This window comes from Solea solea, chromosome 8, assembly GCF_958295425.1.
Source record: "Solea solea chromosome 8, fSolSol10.1, whole genome shotgun sequence".
In the NCBI taxonomy this organism is placed as follows: domain Eukaryota; kingdom Metazoa; phylum Chordata; class Actinopteri; order Pleuronectiformes; family Soleidae; genus Solea; species Solea solea.
Genome location: NC_081141.1, coordinates 22,424,576 through 22,441,105, shown reverse-complemented (window position 1 = coordinate 22,441,105; position 16,530 = coordinate 22,424,576). Strand labels below are relative to the sequence as shown.

The 16,530-nt window shown below is 40.3% G+C and overlaps 1 protein-coding gene across 5 annotated transcripts in view; it reads right to left on the bottom strand.

Moving 5' to 3' along the window:
• Positions 1–16,530, bottom strand: part of homer1b (homer scaffold protein 1b) — a 35,461-nt gene that overhangs the window by 8,173 nt on the left and 10,758 nt on the right. For 3 of the 5 annotated variants that reach the window (XM_058635462.1, XM_058635464.1, XM_058635463.1), the window contains 4 exons: positions 14,149–14,305; positions 11,344–11,475; positions 9,267–9,359; positions 4,159–4,307 (listed from right to left, as the gene is read on the bottom strand). In XM_058635462.1, coding sequence (XP_058491445.1) covers positions 4,159–4,307; positions 9,267–9,359; positions 11,344–11,475; positions 14,149–14,305 — 531 coding nt within the window. Of the gene's footprint in view, positions 1–403; positions 2,886–4,158; positions 4,308–9,266; positions 9,360–11,343; positions 11,476–14,148; positions 14,772–16,530 lie in introns of those variants that run through there. The other 2 variants (XM_058635465.1, XM_058635461.1) reach the window with 2 other exon arrangements.

Sequence of the window (16,530 nt, the reverse complement as noted above, 5' to 3'; positions counted from 1 at the left end):
TGTGGAGCCGCACAGGAGCTCACCATGTAGTGGAATTTGCTCTTGAATAAAAGCATCTAAAATCATCTCAATCTCCTATCCCATTCTTTAAATGACCTCTTATAATTTATGGTCAGCCACATGTATTGTCCTTGCCTTCTTTTTCTGTTTTAAATGTAATGAGTCAGAGTCAAATTCCTTATATGTCCTCTCCATACTTGAGATTTATCATAATAAAATAAGGGAAAGATTCTCCACTCAAACACCAAGACGTAAGCAAAAAAAGAAAAGAAAAGAAAGATAATACATTTAACGATTGATTGACATCTTTAATTATTAAGAATCGCAGCCAGGAATAAAGTTACAGAGAGTTTTACAAATGAAGATTTGTTAAAAAAAACAGAAAAAAAGGAGGAAGAAAAAAGTCAAATTGAAACGTGCATACAATCAACTACAAGATACACATTTTCTTTCCTAACAAAAAACAACAACACATGTTTTATTTTATGTTGATTACTCTTGATTGTCCAAGCCTCCTTGGCATGTGTATGTATGTGTGTGTAAGTAGTGTGCGTATGTAGTGTGTGTGTGTGTGCGTGTGATAGAGACTCAGTGACTTATGTGTGTAAACTGATCAAAATAATGCAACTCTCTTTCTCATATTCGCTCTTTTCCCATTTCCTGACACAAACACACACGTTTGCACTTCATTCTTAGTGAGTTAGTCTTAATGCATGTCCTGGCCCCTGACCCTAAACCTAACCATCACAACTAAGTGCCTAACCTTAACCTTTACCCTAACCGAAACCCAATTCTAAACCTAAAACCAGGTCTTAATTCCCTGCAAAAGCACTTTAAAGATGTGAGGACTAGCTAAAATGTTGTCACCGCATATGCCTCTCAGAAAATATAAAGAGACTGAGGTTTGCTTGTTATTCCACACGAATGCAGAGAGTCAACCCTGTCTCCCACGCATGCAGCATTAATAGACATCTGGTCCTCACAAAGATACAAATACAAGAACACACACACGCAGTGTGTTTGCGCACACGTCCTCGTAAGGACACCGCATTGACTTCCAAGCATTATCCCTTTGCCTCATTAGGACCAGGTTTTGGTCTCTATGAGGATGACTTGTCCTGACAAGGTCTGTGTACAAGTTCACAAACCCAATTCTAACCCCAAGACCAGGTCTCAATCCCCAAAAAGCACTTTAAAGATGTGAGGACCAGCCAAAATGTCCTCACTCTGTATGGTTTATACATTTTTTCGCCTCACAAAGATACAAACACACACACACACACACACTCCTTGAGAGGACACTGCATTGACTTCCATTCATTATCTCTGACCTTAACCATAACCACTTAATGTCGTACCGAAACCTTAGCTCCAATCCTGACCAGTTACTTAGACTCATTAGGACTTAGTGAGGGCACATGATAGACATGAATACATTGCCTAGCCCTAAAACCAGGTCTTAACCCCCCAAAAAGCCCTTAAAAGTTGTGGAGTCCGGACAAAATGGCCAACATGTCCTCACAAAGATAGGTCTGTACATTTTGGGACCTCTCAAAGCTATAAATAAAAGAACACACACGCAGACTGTGTGTGACTGGTGTCGGTCTCCCTCTCTCTCTCTCGCTCTCGCTCTCTGTGCCTCCCACATACCCACAGTTATACGTTATATAAGCCTTACATAAACTCCTCATTGCAACCTTCTCAGCGATGAGCCACGCAGCCACACCTCTTCAGAAACACCGCAAAAAAAAAAAAATGTTACAGTTTCACCTCTTTATCTTACATAATGTGCTATACATGAATCAGTGCGGATCATCACAAGGGATACAAATCATCCATTAATAATAGTAATAGTAATAATAATATTATCTGTGCGCTAAAAGGACAAAAGTGTACAACAACAGTGTGGCATGCATAGATGTCACATACTCAGAGTCAAAAAGGTTCAAATTTGCATTTAAAAGTGATATTATTGCATTGCAGTATAGGCATTAAACATTAAATATACAGTACTGTGTAAAAGTCACATAGTCCACCATTAGATTTTGCGTGTAATTATTTCTCCTTCACAGAAAATATGAGAAACGTGTACGATGGTTTAAAATAACATCATTTACACAGGTTTGAGTGTGTTTATGTGTTCTACCACTTCATGGTGACACACACTACGCTTGAACATTACATATAGGGGTCGCAACGATTAGTCGGTTAAGCCTGTGGTTCTCAAACTGTGGTGCGTGAACCACAGGTGGTACGTGAGCTTCCTCTGGTGGTACTTGGAGGAAAATCTGGAATGCTGTTCTAATGTATAAATCAGGGCATGTGATCAGAGTGGAGCTGAGGAAGCACAAATAATAATAATAATAATAATGATGACAATAAATGAAATAATGAGTCAACTAATTTCTCTATACCAGTGTGTGAAGTATACGTGAGGAAGAGGAGGAAGAGGATGATGAGAGGCGTAACTGGCGGTGGTGACCTGCGACTTTTGCACAGTACTGTATGTGAGTTTTTGAGCATGCTCAGACTGAAGTAAATTAACGAAGTAAATACTTCCTCCTTCCTGAGAAACAATCAGTTACATATTTTGCTGGTCCACGTGAACGTGACAGGGGCTGTGAATGTCACTGATGTCACTCTGTAATATTTCATCGCACTCATGTTCCTCCTCACTGGACTTTAGACATGCTGCTGATGCTGATGATGATGACGCGAGTAAACAGCCGTAGTTTTTGTAATAAATCTGGTCCATCTACAATCAAACTCCCCTATTTTATTTTTATTTTGAGGAATGTTTGTGCCTAAAAGTGTTTTTTGTGATGTCTCAGTGGTCAGGACTTCCCTATCAGAAAGAGCAGACCCGACAAGTCTTTAACTGCTCCCTACGGAGGAAAAACACGAGAGAGCAGCGGTGAATGGAGAGAGTTCACTGCCATGTTCACTGACATGCATGAAACACCACAGAGATGGATACAAAAAAAAAGACCTCTGTGTTTTCTGAGGCTCAGACAAAAAACTAAGCTGTGTGTGACATGGGTGACACTGTTACCCTCATTCACAACGGTAAAAAAACAACAACAACAAAACAGTTTAAACAATCCAAGGTTTAAACGGACGTTTCGCCTGTGAGAGTGTGTTCAAACGTTACATTAGCTGTGTCATTACCTGATTTGTACCCGAAACACAACTACTTCCTGTTACCGCTAATGTATTACTACAGTTGTAAAACATAATTAACTAATACAATGAAAGATTTAATTAAAATGTATTTTAATTTATAAGAATAATGACGGGAATCTTTTTTATTTAATTGCCAAGCTGTTCGGAAACCTGATTTGTGTGACTACTTCCTGTTACCACTAATAACCCAGATACCTTATAACGTGTTTTCTAGGACTACTGTATAAAAAAACAATGTCAAAATGTATTTATTTAATCAAAAGAACTAATAAAAGTGTAATAAAATATTATTGTATTTTTAAATTATTTTTCCTCACACCCATATAACACAAAATGTCAAAAGGTATATTTATTAGATTAAAAACAACTGCTAAAAACATAATATAACATTATTGTATAAAAAAAACTTTCTAAGACCACCATTTAAAACAAAATGTAAAACATACATTTATTTTATCAGATAAATGTATGTTTTGACATACATTTATCTGATAAAAAATAACTATTAAAAACACAACATAATATAACATTATTTTATGATAAATCCTTGAACCTGCTGTTTATACTTCTGACAGGAAGTGGACATACCTAGCACATGTGCAGAACAAATCAGGTTTCCTGTAAAAACCGACTGAGCAGACAAAGGAAAAATGAGCAGGTTCACATAAGTTCAGGCATCAGTGGTCTTGTGTTTCCAATGATGCTGTTTGGAGCCAAATTTGATAAAATCCCTGTATGTATCGCAGAGTCACTTAACTCCAGAGTCAAGAACACATTCACACTGGTGAGAATCCCATTAAAAACTGGGATTAAGTGAGTTTTGTTTTGACCAGTGGGAACAGGGAACAGTTTAAGTGTGACACGGGTTTGTGACAGCGCGTGTAAACAAGTAACAAAAGGACTGTGACTTCAGTGCTGCAGCAAACATGACATCATCAGACAGTGACACCTTCACAGTGTGGGCTGTTACTGTACCTGTGCGAGAAGGCAAGCGCGTTCTGCGCCGGCTCCGGGCGAGTGTCTGAGTTGGGAGTCGAGTCGCACATTTCATCCGTGCCGTTGATGTTTTCCATGGGCGGAGTCACTGGGGTCAAAGGTGACGAGAGCTCACCTGCTGGAGACTCCTACGGGTGACACAAAGGTGTTCAGGCGTTACTGTCAGGTAGGTAAGTAAGGTTGGTAAGGTAAGGTAAGGTAAGGTAAGGTAGGTAGGGACATTTTTTTCAGGAAATGATGCAGTTATAGATTACACAGAAGAACTTGGCCCAGCTGTCATAAATTAAGATAAAAACCGTTAATCTTTCTAATCTGAAGTGACAAGGACAAAAATGGCTGCAAATGACAAGTTTGTTTTTCATGAGAGTAATTCATTTCACTTCAGAACCCTAATGTGACGTCCAACAGTCAGAACAACAGTGATATTGTTGGTTTTTTTAACCCTTAGAACATTACTATGTTAAAACATACAGAGACTATGAGACTGTATTATATGGAGTGTCTTATATCCTTTTATTTCAGCACATTCTATAGGCAATGTCATTTTCACCAACTATATAAACACACCTGAGTACTCAAAATGTTTTAAATCAGCTTGAATTTGTTGGCTTGGCTCATTTTTATTAACAAAAATAAAACAAAAATGTGTAACTTTTGGACAATTATTGCTACAGTATGCGATCTAAAATGAATCGTAACTTTGACTCAACAACATAAAAAGACAAAATAATGCCTATGTAGCACATAAAACATTGAACAAAATAGAAATATCTGCATGGAGTTTGCACATTCACCGTGCAGATTTTGGGATTAGGCAAATTGGACCCTCTAAATTGACCAAAGGTGTGAGTGTGAGAGTGAATGGTTGGTTGTGTCTATGTGGCCCTATGATGCACTGGTGACCTGTCCAGAGTGTCAGCTGGGCTTGGCCCAAGCTAACCCCCACAATATGTGGAGGATAAAGCAGTAGAAGACGAATAAACAATTGAATGAATGAATGAATGAATGAATGAATGAATGAATGAATGAATGAATTAATGAACAAAATAGAGACCAAATCCTAAAGTCGGAGAGAAGCCAGGATAATCAACATCCCTGCAGATGTTCTGTCAAATAATAGTTTCAGCCCCGTGCCACTGAGGGAACGTGTTTAAAATGAGAAGCTAATTTATGATTATCTTTCACATAATTATACAAAATGTAAAGCAATTACACCGACAACTGTAGATAAGAACGAGAATCTCATCGGTAAATATTTCTCCACATAAGATTGGACATGGAAGTGTGTGTGTGTGTGTGTGTGTGTGTATGTCACACAATGAAAAAGCTGTCATTGCTGTGGTGATAATATAAATGTGAACAGTTCCACATGCCTATAGGCCATTAAGTAGCTCACTATAACAGTGGGGAATTGCAGAATTACAGATTAATGCTTATCTTTATATCCCATACAAACCCCGGTATTAAAGCAGAGACAAATCATTAAGCTGCTGCGTGTACATAAAACAACACTGTTAACACTCTGCAGCTCGGGCACAATGGAGCGACACTGTGACTCTGCCTGTACGTCTCCAATGGACAAGCAGGAAGTCAGAGATAAGTCCAGGATAATGGCCGCCGCTGCATTTTGCACGACTCGTTCATTAATATACAATTAAATATCTGCTCCCTGACACATTTGCACTGCAGTCTGGACGACTGGGACAAGCATGTAGCTTTATACGCGACACAAGAGACGACCCCGAACACGTCAACGGACATAAACTTCACCCAACAGGAAGTGGGCCACTTTGAATTTAGCCCCCATTTCGCCCCAAGACAGGAAGTGCCATGTAACTTGGCCATACGTTGACCGATCTGTGAGACCAGGGGCCCGTCCTGAGCATTGCTGCACGCCATGACCTGCACACAGGAAGTAGGCCTTTCGAAACTGGAGGTGCCCTGTAACTCGCTTCATAAATAAACAAACTCGTCTGAGCGCGTTTATCGCACCTACATGTGTCAATTTGTACTCGACACATCAAAGGCAAAAAGTGTTCATATGGTTTTGTGCATTCAAAAGTGCGTGGACACGGAAGTTTGGCACATTTCGACCATTCGCCACCAAACAGGAAGTGCCCCATAATTTTGCCATACATTGACCGATTGCCTGGAAAACATCATAAGTGACACAAGAGTCTGAGCCTCAACACCTATACGTTATTATAATTATACTGTGGTCATTATTGAGGGGATTAACAAATAAAAGTGAAGACTGTTAAGTGAGAGAGACAGTCGGATCTTTGATTTTTGTTCATTGTAAATGGAAAATAAATGTATTCTCTCACAAACATTTTCCTGGATATTTTCATAGATAGTGACTTTTGATGTTAAAAACGGAGCAGATTCAGTTGCAGGAAGGTTTTAGGTTTTACAGTCATTTTCCTCCTGTTCCATCAACACAACACACAGTGTAGTATAGTGCACAGTATAGTGGACAGAGTACATGTAGCCTTCAACCCCTGATGGGAGAGAAGCTGTCCACTTGGCTTCATTAAAGAAACATCCTCCCATGGGAGGAACAAGGTATTGTAGCCAATGTGGGCCTTTGCATGGATAGAGCAAGTAATAGAGCACAGTACAGCGGGGGGTGATGGTGTGTGTGTGTGGGGGTGGGGGGGGGGTGTTTGTTGCTTCTGTTGCCTCCATAATGAACAGACGAGGATGCAAAGCCTGTTAGCAGCCTTTAAATTAAAGAAGAGATTTCTCTGGGGATTCTCCTCCAAAACAAGCTAATTTACTCTCAGACACAGCGACACATGCCTCTATAATTAGATGTCCAACATAAACACATACCTCATACATGCGCTTTTTTTTTTTACATATATAGGGTGGTTATGTACAAAGAAAATGTATCATATAATTTGTGTGCATTAATCGATTACTAAATGAATCCCCAACTACTTTGATACAGTTGGTTTTAGAGTTTGTTTTAAATAATCAGCTAAAATATATCAGTTTGCACTGTTATTGTTCCCCCAGATCATTTTAGTTTTACTTTACTGCTACATTTTTCACTTTTTTAGCCCTTTAAACTTTAGAGTTTTATGACTCTATTCACTTGATCTATCCATGTATCTATTGGACGTTGTGTTTGCTGTTCATTCTCTTTACTTAAACCTGGAGTTTTTAGTTCTTTGTTTCTATTTTTCTGTTTTCCTTGTGTCTTGTCAATTTCCTGTTTTATTTTGTAGGTCTTCTTCCTTCTTCTTGTTTGGTTCTACTTCCTGTCCTGTTCTCCCTCCTTTGTGATTGTCTGCCCCGACCCAAACGTGTTTCATCCAGGTTTTATCGTTGCATCTCGAGTGTGTTTCCACACAGAAACAGAACTTTTCCTATATGACCTTTTTCTTTCCCGGTCTTAAACAGTTTTGATAACACAATTTTGTTTCAAGAAATCTCTTCACACACACAATCCTCCAACAAAACACTGTAGCATAATATATGTCTATAAAAAAAAAAACACTGTAGCATAAGCTCCAAACACAAGAAGAAGAAGAAGACGACGACAAAGACGGCGACACCATTGGTTCTCTACACAAAAATTCAAGGGTACTGTTTTGAGATCTTATCACTCTGGGACCCGTTTTCCAAAAATAACATTTTAGGGCTCCCAAAATACCGGTACTGTGTGCATAAAAAGCTGATACATAACAAACAAAAAAGTCTCTGTGCTCCCCAGTGTTTGATTTCAGTGTGTTCCTGTGTTCTGGTCCCTGTTCTTGCTCATTGTGTTTTATTGTTACCTTCTCCTGCTGCTTTGCATTGTTTCTGCCTCTTTTGTTTTGTTTTATTTTTATTAAATTCCTTTTTTTTGCTTCTTATTTTTTGCTGTCAAGACATAGACTCTGTCCGTGGTGAAAACGTCTTTGTTCCATTTTGTCGTACAGCAGCTCCATTTATAACGTAATGACAATATAGATACAGTTAACGGCATAATATAATTAGACACATTACAAGTGACCACTTAATACAATTACCCACATTAAAACAATCACAGCAGACAAGATTAAAAAAAAAAAAAAAGAAAAGAAAATCCATTCACCCCTCATTGGCTGATTTAATTTCTCATTAAGCATGATTGATGAGAAGGACCCAATATCTGTAGTTTGATGGTAATAGTTCATATTCACTGTGTAAAACATATCAATTACAAGGATCACCTTTATCTTTGTTATCCACTCACCATGTAACACCATAAAACATTATAATTATGTTGCTTTAAGTGTATCTACACAAAAGTCTGCGCCGTATTTGTCTGTGGCAAACAGTGAACCTGGGTTTGTCAAAGGCAACATGACCCGACTGTACTGATAAGTTTACGTTTACGTGCATGGCCTAAAACCATGGTTCTCAAACTGTGGTATGTGTACCACCAGTGGTGCGCGAGCTTCCTCAGGTGGTAAAAATCAGAAATACTGTTCTACTGTATATACCAGGGCATGTGATCGGAGTGGAACTGAGGAATTTTGACAACAAATCACCTATCTCCCACTAATTAAAGTGATTCAGTTTTAATTATTTCTTTGTTATATGGAGCAAAAGTAATTCACAATATAAGAAGCTGAAAAATCTGAGAACCTTTTAATTTAAAAAACACTTATTATCAAAATAGTAGCTGATTAATTTAGTAATACGTAGATTAAAAACAATCACTTAACCCAGTTTCTTTCTTTCTTTCTTTCTTTCTTTCTTTCTTTCTTTCTTTCTTTCTTTCTTTCTCCTCTCTCTCTAAGATAGTAAGATGTCAGCTTGTCTTGTGTGCCTTGAGCTACTGTATGTTGTGATTTGGCGCTATACAAATATAATTGGATTTGGTTTAAATCTGTGTACACATTGCTCTGGCTTCCAGCTACAAACACTGCTAAGAGTAACAGTTAAACCTACATTTAACGTGAAAAAATAACATTTTGCATGTGTGAGTGAGACGGATGGATGGATGGGTTAAAAATATAGGCTTGTAGAAGAGCGAGTGTTTAAATGAAAGGCAAGAATTCAGACTTTGGGTCTTGGGACAGATTAGTGCAGCAGTGTAATCGTGACCGTACCTGAGAGGGAGACGTGGCCATCTCCATCTTTTCTTGACTCTTCTCTTTAGCGAGCCGTGCTGCTTCTTTGTACTCTGCAAACTTCTCTGCAAACTGGACACAGAGAAGAGCCACATCAGACTATAATCCATACACAACTGTGGCTTAATCTGATCAGTAAAGCCATATGTGCACAAACACACACACACACAAAGGTTTGTACAGCTAATCTTGTGAGGACACTGCATTGACGTTCATTCATTTTAACTATAACCAGTTAAGGCCTAACCATAACCTTAACATTAACAGCAATTCAAACATTAGCCCTAAACTTAACCAGTTCATCGGTAATGACAGTCTGCCTCATTAGGACCAGGTTTTGGTCTATTGGTCCAGACAAGGTCAGTGTTTTCCATTCATAAATACAAGTACACACACACAGTTGCCAATAACAACCCACGGTTAAACCTGGAAATGAAGGTTCCATCCCATAATGGCTAAGCAGAAATGTGAGCTTACAAGGTCAGTTATTAACCTTTCTAATGCAGACACACACACACACACTGAACAAAGCGGACTGTACCACTGTGTTTTTTTTCCCTGGTGGAATGTTTTCCTTAAATCAGAAATGGTCAGTGGCCGAAGTTGATCTCAGGTTATTTTTGTATATGAGCCTGAGGTAAGATGAGCTCGGCTGAGCAAATATAAACACACAGGCTCACTCACATCCCTGGCTGATGTCCCTTTAGGGCAGTGGTTCTCAAACTTTATTTCCTCCCCGACTCTCACGAAATTGTAACAATGTGTCAAGTATAACATTTATTGAATCAATATTAGAACAAAGGTTTCACTTTTCTTTCATTCATTTGTTGTGCAAATAACATTTTTGCTTTAGCAATACAAATAACCTCAATATTGCTTCGTGAGAAAGCAATTTACAAACAAAAATATGAAATGTGCAATTATAACTATAATAGTGTCATTTTTTTAAACACATAAATAAATTTGGGTAACAAAGAATACTTTACCAATATCAATAATTTGCTTATTATGTATTAGCAATATAAATGCTGAGACACAACACACAGAGAGGTCTTTGGTGGCATTTTCTTGGTTGTCGTGAATCATTGTTCAGTTTGGCTGACGTTGGCTTGTTGTTAGTTTCTGAAACATGCCACAGTTTTCGTTTTGCCCCTGTCAGAAACTAGATTTTGTTGCGGTACGTCACTTAAATTAGTCCGGCTTACAGCGAGAACAAAAGTTCCACCTGCTAAACTTTAGTTAGGACTTCAAAAAAAACAGAACTCGTGCCCCCACTGGAAAGTCACACACTCCCCCCCCTCCCCCCCTCCCGCCCCACAGTTTGAAAAAGGCTGCTTCAGTGTGTCGTGGTTCATCACCGACACTGTACTCCCACACTTTTACAGAGTAATCGAGTACATACAGTGCTGCAGAGAGTCGGGTGGTGAGGAAATCAAATTGACAACTCTGCTGGAGCCAGTGCTCTGTGTGAGTGTGTGAGTGTGTGTGAGCTGAAATGAATAACTCGATACCATTTCACTTTGGTGCAATATAATAGCTCTGGTTCAGGGATGTAAATTAAATACAGTAGTTTTCAGTGTAAGTGTTTCGGGACGATGACGATGAGGTAAGTTCGGTAACAAACTAAACTCTAGAACTGTAGTGTATAACTTTTAAATCCAAACAGGAAGTCATAACATTTGAACCAGCAGTGGCGTGGAAGTGCAAGCCATGATTACAAAAGGTCTTACTGAAAGGGAATATAACAAATGCTGCAAGTGACAGTAAGACACATAATATATAATATACTGTTGGACATACCAACGGCCAAGACGAGGGCTTTTGTAATGACATTCAAACGTTTATTTTATTTTATTTTATTTAATAAAATTAACTAATACAGTGAATGTTGTGGCAAAGGTTTGATATAAGCAGTAAGAAAAAGCCAATGGCTCTTATTTTGAAAGCCGGGTTGAAAGGAAGTGGTGCCTATATAAGACATACGTTTGTTCCTGGATTTGTAAAAACATTTCATTTTTGTAAATTTGGTGTTTGTGTGTGTGTGTGTGTATAGTACCTTGGACAGGTGATGCTCAGTGGAGAATCCCAGGCCGTAGACAGTGTTGGCTCGACTGTCCGCCCACTGGCCAAACTTCTGTGAGGTCTTGGTGAACGTCATGTTGGGGCTGATGGTGCTGTTGATTATTGCCTGCGAGACAGAGACAGAGACCGTCCATTTATTATGTGTTACACTTCCTGTAATATTGCAGTTTGTATAATATACTGTATGTGTGTGTGTCGTTCAGACACGCTTTGCTTCCTTCCATGGGGATTAGATGTTTTCCTCTGTTTCATCTAATCTTTAACTGCCACTACTTTGAACTGTATACAGTGATTGATGTTGTTACTCTACTTCTATTACTTCAAGGATTAGGTATCCAAGCCCTTGACCTGGTGGGACAACCTTTCAGTCACAAGCCAAGCCAAGGCTTTCAACTTGGCCATGGGCTGCCCCATCACCCGTCTACCTCATCGTAAAATGATTCACTTCCTGTGTGCAGCGTGGGAATGCGGATGCACGACATGAGACCTAAACACCACTATATTGTGCGTGTGAACTCATTAAACAATGGTTTTAATAGAGCAGACGTGAGGGAAGTTCATAACCCTTGCTCATCTCTTTTTGGCCAGTGTTTTTAAATAGTATTTATTATAAACTAGAGCTAATTGAAGAACAGTGGTTGAGAAGATGCTATTGTATAGGCCCACGGTTCTCAAACTGTGGTACGTGTACCAGCGTTTTACCACAGGATGTAAATACATCACTGGAGCTGAGGTTAAAGGTTGAAAGGTCACATACGTTGTAGACAGCTCGAGGTAAAGCCTGTGATTAGACACTGCACACAAGCTAATCCAAGGTCCACACCAAGGGCTAAAATACTGTGTTCATTCCTTTCCTGTGAGGAGCCAATCAGATCCCGATCGGTCCACAAACATAGATAATGATGGAGAGGATTATTCAACAGAGAACTCCTGTCTTCCTGACACTTGTGTCATATGTAAAGGTCATTAGACAGATGAATATACTGTATGGGTCATACAGTATAGTGATAGCATCAGGTTATGTGCATGCTTGTATTGATGTTTGCCTCTGTTCTCCATGGCCAGGAACATTTGAATAAATTCATCGAACATCACTCATCGCAGACTACTAAACCTTCATTGAACTTCAAGAGAGAGGTGAGTGCAGTACTATTTTATTATGCCTCGTCATGCCTGAGTTTGACAAAATCTCAAGAAGTACGTAAAGGTAAAGTGTGGGAGATTGACACATTAACCGATTATGAAAATAAGCGTTAGTTGCAGCTCTTAAACTTACACACGACAGTTTTAATATGCAAGTCGTTTGATTTCCATTAGACATGATAGAAATCTGCCTGTAAACTTCCTCTGATCAATTATTTGTGTTATGTAATGGCGGACATTCTGGTCGGATTAACACATAACAATTAGTCAGCCAGTGGCTGAGCATTGAATTTACTGATTTCCTATTGAGCGCTGCCTGATGTAGGGCAGTTGCTGCACCGACCATCAGAAAATGGCTCGTCCTTGACCGTGCTTTGCTTCCCTCGGTCCTTCACAGCTCTCTGACCTCTCTCACTCACCTGGTTTCCACGTTTGTTCACCCTAGTCCTATAACCACACATCCTTTTCACTCTGTCACCTGTTTCTCCCATTTATTTTCACCCCTTCTGTTCCTGTCTCCATGACTGACAGCGGGTGAGTGTGAATATGTGCGTCTGGTCCATCACACTATGCCCAGCATAAATATCCCACCGGGATTTTCTAACAAGAATAACCTGAGACATGAAGTGTGAACTCTGGTGTGCAGACACACACACACTGACACACAGTAATTGCATGCTTACACATGATGAAACATGAGTCGTCAGACGGGACAGGCTGCAACACTGACCTGATTTCACGCAGTCGTATGTTAGAGCTCATGGACACTAACAGTGAGTACATGTCCAGTACTGTCTTTGTCATGAGCCAGGAATCAGTTTCTCACTTCTTAACCAAAACAAATCCCCTAGGAAGGACTGGTTAGGTCTTTAAGGAAGTTTAATGTACGCAGTGTGTAACTGAATGTGTTTTATGGACTTCATTTCTGTGGCTCAACTGTCCTTTGTCTGATTTTGTCTTGTCTGTCTAGCGTGAACCCTTTTCTGTGACTCCGCCATCCCTAGGTGGCGATATATTTGCCCTCTCGGCTTGTTAGTATTAGACATCTTCCGGTTGCCCTATAACTGACCAAAACAGCTTTAGCTGGCGGCTAGCACCACTCCTCCTGCCATCCATTAAAGGTACAGTGTGTAAAAAGTGAAATGATTTCCCTTTGGCAGAAATAGAAGATAAAATAATTAATAATAAAAGTGTGAGAAGGAATGAGAATGAGCAGCCGGGTCAGCTCTATGGAAACTGCCATTTTGGACATTTTACCTTAAACACTATACACTATACCTTAAATTCTTTAGGCTGACAGAGCATACATTTGGTCATGTTTTTATCTCTGCTCTCATCTTCTGTTAACCAGCCTGTTCCTTACTTTTGAGGGTGGGAAAAATGTGCAATATGTGCAAAGCACCTAAGCAAAGTTTGATTATCCGTCCACCTTTCAGACTAACATGTTAACACGTATTTTAAAAGTCCGGTTTTAGTCTAATGTCATGTAAATGTACTGCGTGACCACTAAAATGTACTGGAAGGTTGTTTAATGTGTGATGAGGTCATTATAAAGAAACATCTGGAACCTCCAGCTGGTGGAAATTAAAATATAACACTCCGGGCACAGTGGGAGAGGAACAGTGAAAACGCTCACCTTGGTGCCATCCAGGCTGATGATGCGGTAGACGTTGCGCGTGCTGTCGTAGAAGTAGGAGACGGTGACGGCGTGCTTGCTGGTGGGCAGCCAGTTCTTCTTGGTGTTGGGGTCGATCTGGAAGACGTGGGCCCTCGTGCTGTAGATGGGCTGCTCCCTAAAGGGGACGAAGAAGAAGTGGTGAACCTCTTTGTGCCGCAGCACCAACGTCTCACCTATCCCGCCGCCTGCACTGAATCTCCTGCTGCCCACGGGGGAGTCAGATCGCCCTGGCAACCGAATTTCCAACTCGCCATCCTCCATAGTTATACCACAGGAAGAGAGGCTGTCAGAGTATCACTGCGTATACTCATAGTCTCGCAAGCATGCACGACAAGCGAGAGAAGCGCTCTCCAAATCCATCTCTAATGCACTCGGCCAGTGTGTGCAGCTATCCAGCAGAAAGTCTCTTCAGTCTTTCTTGCCTGGTCTCTCTCTGCTCTGATATGGGAATGCCTGCAGCTTTGAGCAGAGGGTCACACACGGGAGCACAGGGGGGGAAGGAGAGGGTCTAAGGCTAAATATAGACAGTAGGCCATGGTTAACTACCACAGACACACCCCACCGAGCTGCACTTTCCACACACAAACACACATGTAATGGAACTATTAATATATGATGTTGAGTGTCGCCTGTGCAGCCTGGACCAGAAGATGATCAGAACCCCACGATGGGTTCACCTTGAGATTACGTAACTCCTCGCTGACACTCAAACTAGGATTTAGATTTAAGCTCATTTGAGATGTTGTTTCTGACCGTTATTTCACTTGTCACTCACGTGTAACCTTCACTCATCTTCCATTTATCCGTCACTGCTCACTTTGCTCTTTCAGTGCCAGCATTGTTGGAGCGTCTTGAGTAATATCTACAGTCAGTACACACATACACACACACACACACACACACACACACACACACTCAAAGCACAGGGTGCAGAGGGAGATATTCTGGGCTGGCAGTGCTGGCAGAGCAGGAGATAGAGAAGTGCTTACACTGCACTGAGGGGGTGATGGGGTACATCAAAGGCCTGCTGTATAAATTAATATTAAAATTCAGCAGCAGCACCCCTCCTGAGTGTGATTAGCCAAGACTGGGAAAGAAAGAAAAAGAAAGAAAGTAAAATAGGAAGACAGAGAGAGAAGTTTGGCAGGAAGAGAGGAAGAATGATAGGGAATGTGACGAGTATGGGAAGTCAGAGAGCAGAGAGAGAGAGAATCTGAATCTGGGATGATTAACGCCATTCCACAAAGCCGCTTGTAGTGCTGCGTGTGTGTGTGTGTGTGTGTGTGTGAATTATCATAATCATGGACAGCAGTGTAAGTGGCAGAACTGTGAGTCATTTTTGAGCACACATCACACACACAAGCATGGCCTCTGTCTCGATGATCTGTGCAATAGCCTCTTGGCAACAGGCATCTCTTCATGCATTACATAATATGATGGAGCTGTGGCACATTTTTAGAGCTCCTTGATTCGTGTGAGTGTGTAAAAAAAAAAAACAACAGCAACTTTTTGGCACTTTGATTTTTTACATGAAGGCCTGTGCCAAGAAGTCCGATCCAGAAATGACGCCCACCACTTGCAAAAAAAAAAAAAAACTGTATCTACTCCTACGATATTTTTATCTTTCACGATGGTCACCATGTCAACCACTGAGCTACCGTGGTGCCAAAGAGACAAGGGTTCTGTTGCCAAAGCTCAATGAAACGTTCTTCCATGCTAACAGTAGCAGCATCCCACGACAGCATCAGAGCACTCCGTTATCCTATTGGTCAACGTCCAGGTGCACGTCATAGGAGACGTCAGACTCGGCAGGGAAATAGAAAAAAATGCTAACATGCTAGACTTCTCGCTGGGGTGTAGCAGTATGTCCCAGATGTCAAATCTCTGTTCTTCAGTTACATTACGCTACACGTTTCATGCATCATTCCAGATGTTCATAATCAAGTCTGACACTGGAAATGTGTTGGTCACGACCAAATCGCATGAAAATCGGCCTGAATTTGTGACACAATACAGCACAAAAACCGATGGGATGCTGCTTTCTTCTAATTATCATGTACATTTTCTCAACTTAAAGGCCAACATGAAAGTTAAGACACTTATTAGACTCTTTTTAAACAGTCAGTGCAAAAATGTGCAAAAGTCTCATGCCACCATTATATTTGTTGTTTTAGCAATGCTATAATGACAATACAGTATAACTGTTTCTCAATCACTTCATTGGGACACATCCAGAAAATATGGGAAATGTTTGCAGTTTTAAAATAACACTTTTTTTTTTAGGAAAAAGTAGAAAAGTATTTAGTGTGACCTTCCCTTATACTTAAACAATAGCACAAC